This window comes from Medicago truncatula, chromosome 3, assembly GCF_003473485.1.
Source record: "Medicago truncatula cultivar Jemalong A17 chromosome 3, MtrunA17r5.0-ANR, whole genome shotgun sequence".
Lineage (NCBI taxonomy): Eukaryota > Viridiplantae > Streptophyta > Magnoliopsida > Fabales > Fabaceae > Medicago > Medicago truncatula.
Window position 1 is genome coordinate 11,608,834 of NC_053044.1, and position 19,533 is coordinate 11,628,366.

The 19,533-nt window shown below is 34.7% G+C and overlaps 2 protein-coding genes across 4 annotated transcripts; both read right to left on the minus strand.

Moving 5' to 3' along the window:
* Positions 1-7,310: 7,310 nt before the first annotated feature.
* LOC11406845 (F-box/kelch-repeat protein At3g06240) lies at positions 7,311-9,325 on the minus strand. Of its 2 annotated transcripts, XM_024780167.2 has the most exons (3): positions 8,996-9,325; positions 8,581-8,811; positions 7,311-8,475 (listed from the first exon to the last, which is right to left on the minus strand). In XM_024780167.2, exons 2-3 carry the CDS (start codon positions 8,675-8,677, stop codon positions 7,550-7,552), a joined length of 1,023 nt encoding a protein of 340 aa, XP_024635935.1. In that variant the 5' UTR covers positions 8,678-8,811; positions 8,996-9,325; the 3' UTR covers positions 7,311-7,549. The 2 variants fall into 2 exon arrangements, with proteins under 2 accessions (XP_024635935.1, XP_003599498.1); XM_003599450.4 differs by having other exon boundaries at positions 7,311-8,811.
* A 6,961-nt stretch (positions 9,326-16,286) lies between these two features.
* Positions 16,287-18,579, minus strand: LOC11411848 (F-box/kelch-repeat protein At3g23880). Of its 2 annotated transcripts, XM_039832262.1 has the most exons (3): positions 18,217-18,579; positions 17,582-17,818; positions 16,287-17,371 (listed from the first exon to the last, which is right to left on the minus strand). In XM_039832262.1, the coding sequence occupies exons 2-3, from the start codon at positions 17,686-17,688 to the stop codon at positions 16,561-16,563; spliced, it is 918 nt and encodes a 305-aa protein (XP_039688196.1). In that variant the 5' UTR covers positions 17,689-17,818; positions 18,217-18,579; the 3' UTR covers positions 16,287-16,560. The 2 variants fall into 2 exon arrangements, with proteins under 2 accessions (XP_039688196.1, XP_024635943.1); XM_024780175.2 differs by having other exon boundaries at positions 16,287-17,818; positions 18,217-18,578.
* Positions 18,580-19,533: the final 954 nt, after the last annotated feature.

The following is a 19,533-nucleotide window of genomic DNA, read 5'->3' on the forward strand; positions in this document are numbered from 1 at the left end:
GTGAACCACTTATAATGTTGTTCCACTTTATACATTTAGGGTTAAAAATTAACGAAAAAATATCAAATTGATTCACGGAAACAATTCTTATAACGTTGTGTGGAGTTGTATTAGGAAATTAATAGGTTGACCACTTCATTTTGTACACACTTTGCACCACTGTTGATGTGGCCAATACTGACCTAGTCTAGGGGAGAGAGGAGCCCCCCATTCCACTATAATGATGAGTAACTTTACAAAAGAGATGTCAAAGAGTTACAAGAAAACCTAATTCTACCCAAAGTCTCAATCTCTTCCTGTGACCAAGAGACTCAATCACTACTAGAAAAAGCAAAATTAGTAAGGGAAATTAGTGACGGAAAAAATGAAATTCGTCACAAATTTCTTGGTCGCAAAATTTAGTGACGGAATTAGAGAGGGATTTTACGTTTTCCCTCACTAAATTTCCCTCACTAATTTTTTTTTTTTTAGTAGTGAATCCTGATAGTGTTTCCCAAGGTGAATCACTCACAACCCTTGTGTCTCCCGCTTAGAGAAAACTCTCTAAAACCCTAGTTTGTTGTTTGTTTCTAAACCCTTGCTTTCAGACTCTCTACCTCTCAAGGTTTCATCTGATACAAGGTTTATATTTATAGTAAAAGTATTCCTCAAAAAACTGGAACAAGTCTCAGCCCAAAATATGATTTTGTTTTATTTTCTGTTTCGCAAATTTGGGCCCCAATTTTTGCTCTTCGCCCGCCGAAAAATGTCGTACCAAAAGGCTGAAAAACACTGTCAAATCCGGCCACCGACTTTTCCAATTCGGGCCCCTATTGTGGCCGTCGAACGCCGTCACAGATCTAAAAGTCAGAGACGTGCTCAAGGCAGCGAGATCAGAACGGTGAGAGTCGTAGATATGGGTGTGGAGGACGAGAGAGAGCATGGATGGGAGAGAGATTACAATTTGAGGGTGAAGGTCGCCGTCTCCAGTGGAGGATAGGGATCGACGAGAAAGAGGCGAGGCAGAGGAGAGAGGAAGAAAGAATTCTCTTCTGATTTTTTGGATGAGTTTCGTTGTTTTTGCCACATGTCACAATTGCGTGCGAGAGTCAAAGGATGTACGCCACCTAAAGTGGTCCATGTATAAGGACTGGTTGTATTATACGTTATTGTGTTCTAGTTCGTTCCTACATGCTAGTGCAGTGCTCTGTACATTTTGCTCTTATCGGGGTACGTGTTGTGCTTTGATATGAGTTGTTATAAGAAATTTACTCCAATTAGAAAAAGGTCAGTTTTTATAAGTGTTGGAAAATACATTAATTGTCTATTTTCCAATGATGTTATTCCCTATGTTATTATTTTCTAGTCAAGTCTAGAGAATTCCATTGTTATTTTTCCAATGTAACAAGTTTTTAGGCTAGTCTAGGAAAACATTAATTGTATTCTCTCTATAAAAATCAGCCTTTGGCTGAGGAATAAATCATAAATGCATTCACCCATAATATTTCTTTTCAATATGGTATCAAAGCCCGTTGTGAAGGTTTCCACAACTAGCTAGGTTCTGATCAACCTGCTTTCTTACTTGAACAGTTTCACATACCCATTTAACCTCTCATGGCGGATCACAACAGGTGGTCTTCCCTATCACAGACCTACACCGGATCCTCCACCACCAACCATGGAGAACAACCACCTGTGTCAGGCGTTGGTCGTGGTGGTGGTCGGGGAGATGGTGGTGGTGGTGGCGATGGTGGCGGCTGTGGTCGCCGAGATGGCATAACATATTTTTCTGCAAACAGCGGCGATAATGGCGGCAACAATGGAAATAGGAACAAAAATGTTTTTGGCAATATCAATTTCAACATAGGCTGCAATAACCAAGAGGGTTCCTCGTACTCCCTCAAGGTTAATATTCCTAAGTTGAATGGGAATAACTATAATGAATGGGCCCAAACTATTCGCTTGGTATTGGATAGCAAAGGGAAGCTTGCTTTTTTAATAGGAGCAGTAGCTGAACTGGCAAGAGAAGACCCTCTTTACAAACAATGGAAGTTTGAAAATTCCTTGATTATTGCTTGGTTGGTAAGCTCTGTGTAAACTGGAATAGGTAAGCCTTACATGTGTTTGCGTTCTGCAAAGGATGTGTGGGAAGATGTTAAGGAAACATATTCTGATATCCAAAATTCCTCCCAAATTTTTTGTTTAAAATCAAAGTTATGGCATGTTAAACAAGGTGACAGAAGTGTAACCACTTATTTTAATGAGTTGTTGACCCTGTGGCAAGAGTTGGATCTCTGTTATGATGACAATTGGAGGTGTACAGAGGATAGTGTTCTATTTCTCAAGAGGCAAGAAAATGATCGTGTCTTCATGTTTCTTGATGGGCTGAATAAAGATCTTGATGAGGTAAGAGGTCGAATTTTAGGAAAGACACCATTGCCAACTCTTCGTGAAACTTTTGCAGAAATAAGAAGGGAGGAGTCACGACAAGGAATTATGAAGGGAAAGACACCACGAAGCTCTGAATCTGAAGGCTCGGCTTTGGCTACTAGGAACCTCGACGAGGGAAAAAGGTCGGACAAAGTGATTCCTTACTATGATCATTGCAGGCGTGAATGGCATACACGTGAAACTTGTTGGAAGCTCAAAGGAAAACCTCCTAACTGGAAGAAGAAAGGCAGTCGTGCATTTCAGGCTAGTAATTCTGATCAAGGGCAGCAATCCTCTTCAACTCAGCTTCCACTCACTACGGAACAACTAGACAAACTTTTCAAACTTCTTGAGTCTTCAACTCCTTCCTACTCTATAGCAACAAAAGGGAATTCTGCATTTCTTAGTGTTAGTCTCAATCATACTTGGATACCCAATCATACTTGGATAGTAGATTCAGGTGCCTCTGACCACATGACAGGTGAATCCACTTTGTTCTCTTCATATAGCCCATGTGCAGGTAATCAAAAAATAAAAATTGCAAATGGCTCTTTTTCAGCCGTTGCAGGTAAAGGGTCCGTTGTGTTGTCTCCACTCTTAACTCTTGAAAATGTCCTTCATGTTCCAAAATTATCATGTAATTTAATGTCTGTCAGTACATTAATCGAAGATAAAAATTGTCAAATTAATTTTTCAAATCTCACTGTGTCTTTCAGGATTTGAACTCGGGGAAGATGATTGGCAGTGCTAAGAAGAGTGGAGGACTCTACTACCTTGACAGTGGATCTGCATCACAACTACCTTCAAAAAAAATAAGTTCCTGCTTTGAGTCTTTTTCTGTTTTGAATAATAATGATGGCAACGTTATGTTATGGCATTTACGATTAGGTCATCCTAGTTTTGGTTACTTAAAACACTTGTTTCCTAAGTTATTTAATAATAAGAACATTTCTTCGTTTAAATGTGAAGCATGTGAATTTGCAAAACATCAGCGTTCCTGATTTCCAATATAGCCTTATAAACCATCAAAAACTTTTTCTCTTATTCATAGTGATGTTTGGGGCCCTAACTGTACAAGTACACTTTCTCTCAAAAAATGGTTTATCACGTTTATAGATGACCATTCAAGAGTATGTTGGGTATACTTGTTAAAGGGGAAATCAGATGTTTGTCAGACTATTAAGAATTTTATTGCAATGGTGCAAAACCAATTTCAAACAAATATTCAAGTCTTTAGAAGTGATAATGGCAAAGAATATTTTAACATTATTCTGGATGATTTTTTTCTTAAAAATGGGATTGTACATCAAAGTTCATGTCCCAATACTCCTCAACAAAATGGAGTCGCCGAAAGAAAAATAGACATTTATTGGAGGTAGCTAGAGCTTTACTTTTCTCAAGTAAAGTTCCAACTATTTGTGGGGTGAAACAGTTTTAACAATTGCATAGTTAATTAACAGGATGCCTTCGAAAGTTCTCAATTTTCAAACTCCAATTAATACTTTCAAAGAATGTCTTCCTAGTACGTGTTTTTCAACTGATTTGACATTAAAAATCTTTGGTTGCACAGCCTTTGTTCATGAACATAAAAATGTTGGAAAACTTGAACCACGTGCTATAAAATGTGTTTTTGTTGGATACTCCCCAACCCAGAAGGGATACAAATGCTTTGATCCAAAAAACAAGAAAATGTTTGTCACTATGATTTTACATTCTTTCAAAATAAACCTTTTTTTGATGACCCTCATCTTCAAGGGGGGTATAATGGAAGACTCGTTTCAAACTGAGGACATGAATTTTTCAAATAATTTGTCTTTGCCTGTATCACAAAGTTCTAAGACTTCTACTTCTGCACCAGCAAAAAATGGCCATGATTCTATATCTGCTCCTACTCCTGCTATGAGTAAGGCACTTGGTGAATCCGAGCCTACATCTTCTCATGAGGAAAACAATGAGAATCTTGAAAACGATCATAGTGATGATCTAGTTAAAATGCCACAAAATAATGAGTCACTTGAAGATAATAGACTTGAACTAGGAAGCAGGATTTGGAAAGGGAAGGTTTTTGTGAAGAAGCACCACAAAGAAAGGGATGAGTCCACATCTCAACACTGTCATGAATCTGAACTGGGAAATAATCAACCTCCTAAGAAAAGGAAAGGTAAGTTTGTCTCTGTTTCTGAGAGTCGTATTTTGTATCCTGATATAGATGATCATGTCGCCATTAGAAAACCTGTTAGATCTTGCACTAAACACCCTATGTCAAATTTTATATCATATTCAAATTTTTCTTCATCCTTGTCTGCCTTCACCTCAAAATTGTCTAGTGTAGAAATTCCAAAAAGTGTACACGTTGCTCTAAAAATTTCAAAGTGGAGGGAAGTTGTACTTGAAGAGATGAACGCTCTTGAAAAGAACAAAACTTGGAGTGTCACAACACTACCAGATGGCAAGAAGACGGTTGGTTGCAAATAGGTGTTTACTGTGAAGTATAATTCAGATGGGTCAATTGAAAGGTACAAGGCTCGCTTGGTGGCTAAGGGCTTTACTCAAACTAATGGTATAGACTACTCAGAGACATTTGTTCCTATTGCAAAATTAAACACAGTGAGAATTCTCTTATCTCTCGCTACGAACCTGGATTGGCCTCTACATCAGTTGGATGTTAAGAATGCCTTTCTCTTTAGCAATCTAGAAGAAGAAGTGTATATGGACATTCCTCCTGGTTTTGAAAACAAATTTGGATCAAATGTAAGCAAACTAAATAAGTCTTTGTATGGATGAAAGCAGTCTCCTAGAGCTTGGTTTGAAAAATTCACTCAGTCCATGAAGAAATAAGGGTACATTCAAGGACAGGCTGACCACACCTTGTTCACAAAGTTCTCCCACGATGGAAAATTCGATGTCCTGATTGTTTATGTTGATGATATTGTACTTACTGGAGATGATATAGTGGAAATGGTAAGAGTAAAAGAGAAATTAGCAGTAGACTTTGAAATCAAGGACTTGGGATCCATGAGATATTTTCTTGGTATGGAGGTTGCTCAATCAAAGAAGGGTATTGTGGTTTCTCAGCAGAAATACATTCTGGACTTATTGAAAGAAACAGGAATGAGTGGATGTCGTCCAGCAGATACCCCTATGGATCCTAATGCTAAACTTTGGGGAGAAGGCAGTGTTCCTATTGATACTGGAAGATATCAGAGATTGGTTGGGAAATTGATTTATTTGTCGCACACCAGACCTGATAATGCCTTCTTAGTTAGTGTTGTAAGTCAGTTCATGCATTCTCCTTTCGAGGAACATCTTGAGGCAGTCTATAGGATACTGAGATATTTGAAGGAAAATCCCGGAAAAGGCTTACTTTTTAAGAAGACTAGTGAAAGAAATGTGTCTATCTTCACCGATGCTGATTGGGCAGGTTCAGTCACAGACAGAAGATCAACCTCTGGATATTGTACCTATGTTCAGGGTAATCTTGTGACATGGAGAAGCAAGAAACAAGGAGTTGTAGCAAGAAGTAGGGCAGAAGCAGAGTTTAGAGCTATGGCTCATGGTATTTTTGAAGGATTATGGATCCAGAGATTCCTAGAAGAACTTAAGATTAAAATTGAGCTTCCATTAAAGTTATACTCAGATAGTAAAGCCGCTATTAGCATAGCTCATAACCCAGTTCAACATGATAGAACCAAACATATTGAAATTGGTCGACATTTCATAAAAGAGAAGTTAGACGCTGGAATCATATGTCTACCTTTTGTGACTTCAAGTCAGCAAACTGCAGATATCTTGACCAAAAAAGCTTGGTAAGACCAACCTTTGAGCATTTAATAGACAAGTTGGGCATGATTGATATCTATGCACCAACTTGAGGAGGGTGTGGGAAAATACATTAATTGTTTATTTTCCTATGATGTTATTCCCTATGTTATTATTTTCTAGTCAAGTCTAGAGAATTCCATTGTTATTTTTCCAATGTAACAAGTTTCTAGGCTAGTCTAGGAGAACATTAATTGTATTCTCTCTATAAAAACCAGCCTTTGGCTGAGGAATAAATCTTAAAAGCATTCACCCATAATATTTCTTTTCAATAATAAGACAGGTATGCAAAACTATAAATATGCTTCTATTCTATTATGGTTTTTAAAGACTACTTTCTCTGGAAATAGTTTCAAATTGTAAGTAAGGTCGCTGCAATATCAAATTGTAAGAGAAGTAATTGTAGGCCAGCTTTAGTTGAATTGTGTATTTTTTTAGATGTCCAAGCAAACTCAGCTCAGATGAACTTTGTTAGGAATCATCAATTCAAAAAGCTTAAGCTATTTTAGGTGGAAAATACATGAATAGTTTTTATATCATATCTTTAACATAACCCCTTGAAACTACAGCTCTTGAAGAATGGACTATACACAACAAGAACCAAACTCTACACCACTTGATCAAAGCCTGTGATACCATTTCATGAACAAACTATGCCAAAAGCTGTGATACCATTTCATCAACAAACTATGCTACAAGTTTAAGCTATTAAGTGAAGACATAAATAATTTTTCAATATTGTATAAATGAACTATATCACCAATGGCAATCCAATGGAGCATCTTTTTAATCTTGAACATAACACTTCATAAGAATGCAACATCTACTTTAAATAGATTATATTGGATCATACTGTACTCCATTTCAAATATGCATGTGGCTCCTCCTTCTTGTCATCCAATCCAAACACAAATAGAATTACCATTGATGGCCTTGTGTCAAGTTATTGTGGTCATGTTTGGATTTGTTCAATATTTCACATAGAGAGATTAAACCCATCAAATAACTACCACTATCTTATAATAACACATATGCAAACAAGGAACACAACATAGATTAAACCCAATCAAGTTACACATGCATAATTAACTGTGAATCACACAATCTAAATTGTCAAGATTTTCAATGAACATTACAAATATTTGACCAATAAACATATTACATTAGCTTGTGTTGCATACTGGATCATATTACAAACAAAATCAAACACATATTACCCAACAAATGCAGCCACCCAAGAGTTTATAATATAATATAATTATAAATATCAAGAAGTTGAAGAAGAATGCTTCACAACCTCATTCTTCTTCTCTGTGTCATCTTAAAATTGCCCACTGTCACCAGGGAGTGAAAGCAGAGACTCTGTGTACATAACCACTAGGGCACATGGATCGTTAAAGTATGAGCGATTCTCTAGCAACTGACCATTGCCATCATACTTTACCAATTCACCACCACCATTTGTTCCAATAATACCACCACTTTTTGTAGAGCATATTGGGGGATAATACTCAATGGAAATGTCATCAATAGATAGGACAAGAGTTTTAACCCAAGACGAATGCACTTTGTATTCTTTCATAACCCATATTTCAACTGTTCCATCCTCCATAGCCCATAGACTTAGAAATTCTCCAAATATCCACAAATCACAATCTATAGGTTCATAGTCAAAACCATCTGGAAAATGCATCTCCAAAAGTTTCCTTTCCACTAAATCAAAGCCAACAATAACATCCATTGATAAATCATGGCGAAAAGAGAACCAATGAATAGTCCCATTAAAGAGCATCCCTACTTTGGGATCATCATTTGCATTCATATAATAAGGGAAGTGATTATACTTTACAAATCCAGGACACTCAATTTCGTTCCATGTATTAGCTCTCAATGAGAAAAACTTCAAATGTGAAGAAATATTATCGTCTACTGGGTCTATACTTGTATTATAGGACACTGATACCACCAAGTAATCATCTCTTAAATGGTCATACCCAAAACCATACAGACAACATGAATATTTGGCATCTAAATTGGAAGCAGGAAAAGGTATTTGTTTGTGATGTCCAGTTGATGGATTCCATAGGTAGATGTTTGAAGAACAAGTCAAAACTATAAATCCTCTACATGAACTTTTAATTTCAAGACTAGAATAAGATTCTGGAGGCATAAAATTAAGGTTCAGTGAAGTAGAAGCAGAATCATCGTTAAGCGACGCTTCAAAATCAATGGATCGAGTTTCAAGAGCTAGAGTTGACATGAACACAATTCTATTAGTGTGTGTTGCAGTGGAAAGTTCAAAATGCGATTTTGCAAAGTTATGATCAGAGATAAGAGCTAACAATGACTTACAAACGCATTTGAAACGTATGAGAGACTTCACCGGTAACCTCAACATGATTTGTATTATCAATTCATGAGGCAGATACAGGCCGGTCTTCTTCTCCATCTGTCTTCCTCCTCTGCAATCGATGTTTTGTTTCTCTTCGTCTTGGATTACTAATTTAATTTGTGTGATGGTGATATATAAAGTGATGATCCTTCTTTGGTACTCTTCACAAGTTCATTGTTGAATACTCTTTCCTACATGGAATGCGATGAATCAAAGAACATTATGTATTGCTATGCCCAAGCCCAACATGTCAATTTTAAAATAAACCAAACAAATAAATTAAAATACACGTAAATAAGATATTCAACAACCCTATCCCTATGGTTTCTTTAACTATCAACAACAAAACGTGTAAAATTGCTTTAAACAACATACCCATTAATAAAGATTTGAAATTTAGCACGACCCAGATTGAGATTTGAGGAATTAAAGGCGTGAAAGTGTAAACGAACCAAATGGGTCCTTTTAATTGGTTGATTTGGTGAAAACCCTAGTAGTGTGGTAGATTGAGAGTAAACTGGAAAGTGAGTTTTGGTTATTGATGAAAAAGGAGATAGGAGTGGTGGAGTCGGTGTTGATGAGGTAGTTGTAGAGGGGAGAGAAAAAGTGGGTAGTGTGGAGAAAGGGGGAATTGAGTTGAAATCGAACTGAAGAAGAAGATGATGGAGGAATGATGGTGCTGAATGAAGAAAAGGATTTTGTAATTAAAAATTGAGAATTGTTAGGACAAATATGCATTGGTGTGTCACACTTGTAATTTACCAAAATGTTCCTCGGCAGTTAACTCCAGAGAAAAACTTCGGCAGTAAACTACTGAGGAAAACTGAAAACTTCGGTAGTTAATTGCCGAAGTTTTCAGTTTTCCTCGGTAGTTAACTGCAGCCGGTTCCATAATTCGGCAGTTAACTGTTGAAGGGCATTTCGGTAAATTACTAGTGTGACACAGTCTTATGCAATGTGTCAACAGCAATTCTCTTAAAAATTAAGATTTGTCTATTTTTACCGGTTAATTACCCACTCCCTCCATTTTAAAATGAATGTCTTTTAATGTTTTTTCTATACATATTAATAAATGCATTAATTAAAAGAAAAATATGTTATTTTATCATTAATTAATTAATGTTCAAGAAGATAAGAATAAAAAAACAGTGTGCAACCCAATAAAAGACCGTCCTAGCTAAAGTATGATTAACCATGATTAATAAAAGAAAAATTCCATGATGAAATTTATTAGAATGACTTTTTTGGTGAAGTCATTAGCAGTGGCGGAGCCAGGAAATTTACGGAGCCCGGGCGAAAAATTTATCCCAAATTATATCAATAGTCATAAATCAATTTTTTTATTTTAATAATTAAAAAAATCGAAATAAAAGAGGTTTATCAATTTGTCAATAAAAGTACAATTTAAAATAGGATTATTAATTAAAATCGACCATGTAATATATGTGAAGTCTGAAAATTGGCCCTGTAATTAAATAACATGTATTTTGACCATGTAATTCGAAATTTTTATTATTTATAACCCTATAATATACGTGAAGTCCAAAAAAGAATTCGAGAGATTGAATTTTTTCATGATTTGTTAAAGGCGAGTTAAGAACGTTAAAATACGGCTTTGCAAAAAAATTTAGAAATTTTCGACAAACGACAAATTAATTATGAATTTTTAAAGTGTCAAAAGCTCAAAAAACAAAACAATGGAAATCTCGACCTATAAATCAAATTTTGAGCTCATTATTCGTAGAGACATCTATAATTTTATATAAAAAGGATATGTAAAGTTTCATAGCATTTCGAAGTCGTTTAAATTTATTATGATTTTTTAACCAAAACGTGCAAAATTGAAATTTTGTTCCGCGTAAGCGTATACTTACAAGTCAAATTTAGTTCCCTAATTTTGTAGGCATGACTAGAGCATGATAAGAACCTTCACAGTGAAATTTTGTAGTCTTTAAACGAGATACAAATTAATAATTAATTTATCTCTGGTCGAAGAAATTTAATTTTTTATGTAAAGCTATATTTTAACGTGCTAATCATGTATGAAAAAATTCAACATGTAGGTCACATTTTTAGACTACATGTATATTACAGGGTGGTTAAAAATAAGAAGAAATTCAAGTTACAATGCTAGAATATATATGTTTTGTATTTTTAAGGGTCATTTTTCAGACATAAAGTATATTACAGAGTCAATTTGAACAATTAACCCGTTAAAATAAGAGAGATGAACCCGTCAATTGTGTGCTAAATAAAATTCTGAGACCTATTTGCGTGTGAGAATTTTCAGATTGCCCAAATTTTTCTTTTTGTAAGTGTGTTAATTGGCTTTTGGGTTGAGTCTAATGTGCAAAAATTATCGATCGAGCCTGGGCGACCGCCCGGAGTCGCCGGACGGTGAAACCGCCCATGGTCATTAGAATGACCAATCATTTTACATTTATGTATTTAATACATATCACGTCCAATTATATTGTGTACTGTACATTTGCTCATACGGTGTGCCACTATATTTTTACTTGTTGTTTTAACAAAAATATTTTTACTCTTTTTTTGGCAAGAAAAAATATTTTTACTTATTGCAATTGTATCCCTAATTAAATCAAAATTAAATTTTAATATTATTATTACTTTTTTTTGCCAACAATCACTCTCTATTTTTTTTTTATCATTGCACGCTACCTCCCTGCTTTTGCAATTCTCCATTCCACACGAAGCATAGTTTTAAAACTCGGCTCGGTCATCGACTCGGTGGGGTACTGGGTCACTGGATCAATAATCAAACCAGTGAGTCATTGGTCGAACCGCATAACTGAACCGGATTAAACCGGATAACTCAGATGTATAACTCGGTCTATATGAAAAATGTGTACTTGTATTAAACTGAGATGGATCATATTAAACTAATCACTCAATCTCAAAAATAAAAATAAAAAAAATCATAAAACCTACCAATTGTCAAAATCATCAAAATTAATCACTTTATATGCACATTTCATACTACACAAATTTCAGAAGCGCGGTTCACTGACCCTGCCGGTTTTCAAAAACCACCGAGTCATCGGTTTTTACCGAGTTTGACCGGTTCTTTCCGGTTCACACCGGTTTAATAGCATACCCGATCCAATACTTGGCTCGAACCGGTCAGGTGTCCGGTTCCCGATTCAACCGATTGAACCGGCCGGTCCGAGCCGGGTTTTAAAACTATGCCCGAAGGTACTTCAGATTTTCTTTCTCAATAATTGTCATGTTTTTTTACGGTTAGCTTGTAGTTTTTCATATAAAGTTCATGCTTCAAAATTCGTATGTTTAATCGAAACAGTTTAATGTGTTTTCTTCTTAGTTTCTCGGTTGGACTCTTTGGACTCTATGATAACTGCTATCAAATTTGAATCCCTTTCTCTTTACAGGTTATTGCTTTGATAATGAAATTAGGTGATTTGCTAGAATTCTATGATTAAATCCCTAACTTGGGTTAGCAAAATGTATAATTTAGGTTAGCAAAATCCCCTTACACAAATGAAGAAGAAAGAGGATGATTAAAAATGATTTAATTTGAGCATAAAATCTCCTTCTGCAGATGAAGAAGAAACGACCAAGATGAAGAAAAATGAATAATTTGCAGATGAAGAAGAACAGACGAACAAAATGAACAGATGAAGAACAAAAATGAATTTATTTTAAATTAAATAAGTTAATAAATCAAAAGTAATTAATATTTTATACGAGGACTGATTTGTAATAAGATAAAATTTAGTCTTAGAGTGGTCCATCACAAAGACACTAGCTAACATTACATAACAATCATGCTATTGGCTAAATAAAATGACTTTTTCAAAAAAATCATTTTTTTGACTACACCATAGAAGCCCCCTAAATAAAATTGGTTTGTTTGGAAGTAATGTACATATAGTATTAATTGAAAGGTACGATTGAAAAGAAAAAATTATTATTGCATTGAAAAATGAAAGTGACATTAATTTTAAAACAAATTTTTTGTTTAAAAGGACACTTATTTTGAAACGGAAGGAGTATTATCATTAATCAATTAATGTTCAATACAAGAAGATAAGAATAAAAAATACAGTGACTAGCCCAAGGATAGGTTGTCCTAGCTAAAATATGATTAACCATGTTCGCTTGTCTCCAAACAAACTTCACATCGAGGTTGAAATGTAAAGATAATTGATAAATAATACTAGAAACAATAGCACAGAATTCTGAATCACCATGGCCCGGAGACGATAGACCTTACACTGGAGTAGTTAAGTCAGACTCGAAGACAACCCAGTTCCATTTGTTCCCATCAGCAAAGTAAATAGCATCGAGTAAAGCTGATGTCTCCCCCTCCAAAAGTGTCATATTTGTCCACTTTCATTTCATTTGAGTTAAATGTCAAGTGTGTGCCACATAGACAACTTTGCACAGTCAGCATCTACCAACATAGGTAAAAATGCGACAAATCAACAAAACAAAAAAAGTGGGTCCTTTCATCTACCCGTGACGTGACCTTTTCTCACATCAACTAAAGATTTATAATCAATCTATTTTATCTAGTTCACATGTGTCATGTCCCTCGTTGTGATCAATAGATAATGTGACGGTAAGAGATAATGCAACTTCTCCAACATCACTTTGTTCCTTAACAAGACTGGATAAATAGTTGGACAATTGTGATTTTGGATTGCTGCCGTAGTTGAGGCATGAGACAGATTACAGTTTATAATCCAGAAGTACTTGCAATGAACTATGATCTAACCAGATATTGTGGTTTTACCGTTCATTGTGGTTTTACTGCTCATTAAACTAATCTCTACAGTTGCTCGCATAGAATATTTTAGTTCACACAAAAAAATGTCCATTCCATTCAAAAAGAAGACAACATGAGTCGACTGTGTCTTAACACATGCATAAAACCAACTATTAGCAAATTTAGAAAAAGAGAGAGAAAATCAGCAATATCCGTAAAGTGTCTAACTGGATTGAATTGTGGTATACATAGGCAACCAACTATTAGCAAATTTAGAAAAACTTCCCACAAAGACCTCAATTCAGCATAGTAATCATTAACAGAATTTGTACCTTGCTTCAGGTTGTTGATCTTAGTTTTGAGTTTCCAAACACGAATGCGATCAGTTTTACTTAAACGCTCCTTCAATTCTCTCCATACATCAGAAACAATATCAATGTATAGAATACTATGTGCAGTTGAATCAGAAACATAATTCATGATCCAAGTATGGATGACATTATTGCATCTCTACGCATAGCACGTGCCCAAGCTTGATAATTGGACGTGTTCAATGGAGGCTTGGTTGTCACAGAATGAGGTCCATCACTAGGATGAACAGGGTCAAGACAAATCCTGTGTTGGATCTTGAACTCCATTATTGTTGGCATTTCCATTGTTACGCACCATTGTTGTAAAAAAACAAGGAAAAAAATAGATGAAGTTTCAGGAATCAACGAAGGAAGAAAAGTGAAGAAGATATAAAATCTTCAAAAGAAAATAAAGAAGAAAACGAAGCTTGAGATGTACGCATCCATGGCGGAAGAGAAGCGTAACTGAATCGTAACAACCTTCTCTCAAGAGAAGACTTCTGATACCATATTAAGAAAGCTAAAAAGAGAGTGAAATGAAGTGAATAAAGGTTAAGCACTTATTTATAGACTAACATAGGTACAGCTTAACAATCATACACTAACTCCATCCTATCTAAACTAACTCTAACTGTCATAGCAGAAAGCAAGCTTGCGTGGCAAGTTTGTTAGAGCTATGTCAGGTTACTTGCTCCTCAAGTAATCTTCCATCTTCTTCCATTCTTAACACCATGTGCAACAAAGCCTAACCATTTGTGATTGTAGGAGTCTAGATTCGGTTTTTATTAAAGAGAATCCTCTACGTAATCAGTCAAGCCTCCGATCACTTAAAATCATATCCCATGACTCAATTGAATCACTTAAAGTCAATGTTCGGATGGACACACTCACTGCTCTTGAAGAGTTGTTTCTTGAATGTCTAAAGTTAAACATAGAGGATTCTCTAAAAGATAAATATCACTCCAAAATGTAGCAGATATATGTTTCAAAAAGATTGGCAAAAGTTTCCTTCTGGAAGTATTCTTAAAGTTTCATCCTTATATCTTTGAATTTACGATCCCTGAAACTTACATTTTTTTCCCCTCAAAAGTTGCTAAATGAATTCAATTTATGGTTTATTAAATTTCACTTATTCAATTTTGCAGAAAATATAATAGAATACCTGTGGCATTCATTCTTGCATTGGAGGCTGGCCTAGTATAAACATCAAACAAGGCATTAAATGTAGTTTCTATGATATTTATAATTTTAAGTGATTTGTTATTATATCAAACATGTGAATTCGGCTACATAATAGTTCAGAACAAGTTTAATAAACATTTCAAACTACAGGTTTCGCTTTTGACAATATTTTCCATATGTCAAATAGATTATATATAGTTTCAGAATACTTGATTTCTTTCTTGTTCTTGTTGTGTGGGACTTCAATTTTTGAATTGTTAAAATCCTGTTATGAACTTTTAAAGCCAATTTTTTAAGTACTTAAAACCCAAACATTCAGATTTTGAACTGTTCAAAATCAATTCAACACAAAAAAAAACAAAAAAAAAACAAAAAAAAAAAAATAGTTGGTTTTGGTTCATAGAAGAAGTAGTTCAATTCAGCTCAATTTGGTTCATATAAACTTGATACATTTTCTTATAAAGAACGGTAACTGAAAACCTTTGTTTCACTTTGCAAGTCACAGTTTTTATAGTCTATTTCCTGGAATTGTGTTCTCTTTTCTGGTTTTTGATCCATCATGCGCGGTTTGGACCTGTGATCTTTGGTCTATTTTGCAAATTGTTTGGATATTGGATGCTTGTTTCGCCTCTGTCTGATTTTTCTATCTTGGTTGAATGATGTTGCGCCACAGAATTTGGATTTGGATGCCTAGAATCTCTTTGGCTTTAGCCTCAGCTTTGTTCCTCATTTCATGTTCTCTTTCTTTAGGTTCCATTTGTGTAGTGTTGCTTGTTTTTGTTGTTGTGTGGAGTTGTATTATTCGTTTGTGTTCTGGTTTGTTCCTACATGCTAGTGCGGTGCTTTGTACGTTTTGCTCTCATCCGGGGCACGTCTTGTGCTTGGTCCTGAAATTTGTACAACCGACAGAAGCTGGCTTAGTAATTGTTAATAGTACCGTCATCTGAAATTGTTAATTCGGGTCAGCGTTTTATACATGTTAGTCGCAAAATATAGATTGACTGATGCTTCCTTCGTTGATCAATTTCCCACACTCTCAAGTTCACCACCTTTGGTTGAATTGTGAATTTTTTTAGATGTTAAAGCAAACTCAGCTCAGATGAACTTTGTTGTGAATCATCAATTCCAAAAGCTTTAGCTATTTTAGGTGGAAAGTACATGAATAGTTTTTATATCATATCTTTAACATAACCCCCTGAAACTACAGCTCTTGAAGAATCGACTGTGATACCATTTCATCAACGAACTATGCCAAAAGCTGTGATACCATTTCATCAACAAACTATGCCAAAAGTTTAAGCTATTAAGTGAAGACATAAATAATTTTTCAATATTTTTCAACATGACACTTCATAAGAATATTGCAAACAAGTAACACAGCATATATATTAAAACTCAATAAGTTAACATGCATAATTAACTGTGAATCACACAAATGAAATTGTCAACATTTTCATTGAACATTACAGATATTTGACCAATAAACATAGTACATTAGCTCATGTGGCATACTGGATCATATTACAAACACAATCAAACACATATTACCCGGCAAGTGCAGCTACCCAAGAGTTTATAATACACTATAATTATAAATATTAAGAAAAAGTTGAAGAAAAATGTTTCACAACTTCATTCTTCTTCTGTGTGTCATCTTCTTAGATTTGTTCACTGTCACCGGGGAGTGAAAGCAGGGACTCTGTATACATAGCTACTAGGCGTCCACATGGATCGTTATAGTATGAGCGATTTTCTAGCAGCTGACCATTGCCATCATACTTCACCAATCCAGTACCATTTGTTCCAATAATATGACCACATTTTGTAGAGCATATTGGGGGATCATACTGAATGTAAATGTAATCAATAGATAGGACAAGAGTCTTAGTCCAAGACGAATGCACTTTGTATTCTTTCATAACCCATATTTCAATTGTTACACCCCCCATAGCCCATAGACTGAGAAATTCTCCAAATATCCACAAATCACAATCCATAGGTTCATGATCAAAACCATCTGGAAAAGGCATCTCCAAAAGTTCCCTTTCCACTAAATCAAAGGCAATAATAACATCCATTGATAAATCATTGCGAAAAGAGAACCAATGAATATTCCCATTAAAGAGTGTCCCTACTGTGGGATCATCATTTACATTCATATAATAAGGGAAGTGCTTATACTTCACCAATCCAAGACACTCAATTTCGTTCCATGTATTAGCTCTCAAAGAGAAAAACTTCAAATGTGATGAAATATTTTCTTCAATTAGGTCTATACTCTTATCATAGGACACTGATACCACCAAGTAATCATCTCTTGAATGGTCATACCCAAAACCATATAGACAACATGAATATTTGGCATCTAAATTGGAAGGAGGAAATGGTATTTTCTTGTGATGTCTGGTCGATGGATTCCATAGATAAATGTTGGAAGAACAAGTCAAAACTATAAATCCTCTACAAGAACTTTTAATTTCAAGATTAGAATAAGATTCGGGAAGCATAAAATTAAGGTTAAGTGAAGTAGAAGCAGAATCATCGTTAAGCGATGCTTCAAAATCTATGGATCGAGTTTCCAGAGCTAGAGTTGACATGAACACAATTCTATTAGTGTGTGTTGCAGGGGAAAGTTCAAAATGCGATTTTGCAAAGTTATGATCAGAGATAAGAGCTAACCATGACTTACAAACGCATTTGAAACGTATGAGAGACTTCACCGGTAACCTCAACATGATTTGTATGATCAATTCATGAGGCAAATACAGGTCGGTCTTCTTCTCCATCTGTCTTCCTCCTATGCAATTGTTGTTTTGTTTCTATTCGTTTTGGATTACTAATTTAATCCGTATGGTGATATATAAAGTATTAATCCTTCTTTGGTACTCTTCACAAGTTCATTGTTCAATACTCTTCCTACATGGAATGCGATGAGTCAAAGAACATTATATATTGCAATGGAAAAGCAGTAAACCTTGCGTGAAAGCCAAACCAACATGTCAATTTTAAAATCATCTAAACAAATAAATTAAAAATAATTAAATGTAAGTAAATAGGATATTCAACAACCTATGGTTTTTTTTGTCAAAAAAAAAAAAATTTTTTTTTTTTTGCTTTCACACTGGTTGACCCACTAAAGATGGACGACTAATCCGGCTCCTGCGTAAGCACTGGCCAAGTGTTGTCCCCCTCGGAATCGAACCTGGTATTCCCCAGATACGTCCTTGGAAGGGCTCCTTACCACTGGAGCCCAAGCAACTTGGTTTCTTTAACTATTAGCAGCAAAACATGTAAAATTGCTTAAAACAACATACCCAATAATAAAGATTTGAAATTTAGCACGACTCAGATTGAGATTTGAGGAATTAAAGGCGTGAAAGTGAAAATGAAACAAATGGGTTCCTTTGATTTTAACGGGGAAAGAGTATTTGGTTGATTTGGTGAAAACCCTACAGTGTTGTGGATTGAGGGTAAACTGGAAAGTGAGTTTTGGTTATTGATGAAAAGGGGATATGGGTGGTGGAGCTGGTGTTGATGAGGTAGCTGTCGAGGGGAGATAAAAGGTGGGAGAAGGTGGGGGAGATGAGGAGAAAGGGGGAATTGGGTTGAAATCAAACTGAAGAAGAAGATGGAGGAATGATGGTGCTGGAAGGATGAAGAAAAGGGTTTGGTCATTAAAAAATAAAGACTGTAATTATAAGCCGTTTGATTTTTCATCCCTGAACTTACTAATCCTTCCATTTTGCCTCTATAATTACTAATCATTTGAAAGTTCGTCCCTCTTCCCGGTTAATCACTGCCATGTCATCAAATTAGCAAAATCGCATGGAAATTGACAAAAATACCCCTGGCTTATTTTTAAAAATTTAAAAATCTGAAAATAATTTTAAAAAATAAAAAAAATTTTAAAAAATATAAAATTATATAATTTTTTAAAATCTGAATATATAATTTCGAAAATTATTAAAAAATCTGATTTTTTAAAAATCATAATAATAATTTCGAAAAAATTTACGATTATATAATTTTAAAAAATATATTTTTTGAAATATGAAAAAAAAATGGAAAATTATATATTTTTTTAAAATCAGAATATATAATTTCGAAAATTATTAAAAAATCTGATTTTTTTAAAAGATTTTTTTAAAAATCAGAATATTAATTTCGAAAAAATCTGATTATATATTTTTTAAAATTATGTGAAAAATTATTTCATTTTTTTTCGAAAAAGTTATTTTCAAAATATTTTTAGAATTTTTTTATTTTTAAAAATAAGTCAGGGGTATTTTTGTCAATTCCCATGCCATTTTGCTAATTTGATGACGTGGCAGTGATTTTTCGAGAAGAGGGACGAACTTTCAAATGATTAGTAATTACAGGGGCAAAATGGAAGGATTGGTAAGTTCAGGGATGAAAAATCAAACGGCCTATAATTACAGGGATGAAAAGCATATTTAAGCCAAAAATAAAATCTTGAAAACTAATTTTATTTTTATTAAAATAATTTATAAATGTTTAAATAAATGGAAGGTGCGCGCCATATGACCAACTTTGCACAATCAACACCTTCAAATCAAAAAAAAAAGTAGACACTTGAGCTATTTTAAAAAACAAAAATTTATAGAGACAAC

Excerpts from the sequence above, each read along its gene's own strand:
- LOC11406845 (XM_003599450.4), bottom strand. The coding sequence starts at position 8,677 with ATGGAGAAGAAGACCGGCCTGTATCTGCCTCATGAATTGATAATACAA.
- LOC11411848 (XM_024780175.2), bottom strand. The coding sequence starts at position 17,688 with ATGGAGAAGAAGACCGACCTGTATTTGCCTCATGAATTGATCATACAA.